A 543-nucleotide genomic window follows, 5' to 3' on the forward strand; every position below is an offset into this window, starting at 1 on the left:
TTGTTTGAGTAATATAATATCTATTAATAAATTATTATATTTTATAACTCGTCCTGAGTTTTTGTTTATTGACAATTTGTATAGTATATTCAAGGATTATATAAAAAATAGAAATGAGTACAATAAAGAAAGATTAAGTAAATCTGATTATTATTATGAACAGAGGGAGAAGTTATATAAGGAACATAGAAGGAAAATGAATAGGCAGAATATAAGAACAGATAGTAGTAACAACAACAATATTAATAATAGTAGTAGTAATAATAATAATAATAATAATAATAATAGTAACATATATAATAATAATTATTATTATAGTAGTAGTATTAATAAAGTCAGCTTTGATGATGATGAAAAGATTGAAGTAGAAAGTTTTTTAGACCATAACGGTGTAGTAGGTAGTAATAAGAAAATAAAAAGAGAAAAGATACGTGAATATTTTAAGAAAGAAAAGAATTTATTAAAGAAATTAAATTTTATGACAAAGTTTAATAAGAATACTATAAAGAAAAGTATGATAGTTATGAACAATTCAGATGAATG

The 543-nt window shown here is 20.8% G+C and overlaps 1 protein-coding gene across 1 annotated transcript; it reads left to right on the forward strand.

Moving 5' to 3' along the window:
• On the forward strand, positions 1-543 carry PRSY57_0003400D (hypothetical protein; the record flags this gene model as incomplete). The annotated part of the gene is made up of 1 exon (XM_020114128.1): positions 1-543. A coding segment is annotated over one exon (543 nt), but the record flags the coding sequence as incomplete, so codon positions are not given.

Source organism: Plasmodium reichenowi (assembly GCF_001601855.1).
Source record: "Plasmodium reichenowi strain SY57 chromosome Unknown, whole genome shotgun sequence".
Lineage (NCBI taxonomy): Eukaryota > Apicomplexa > Aconoidasida > Haemosporida > Plasmodiidae > Plasmodium > Plasmodium reichenowi.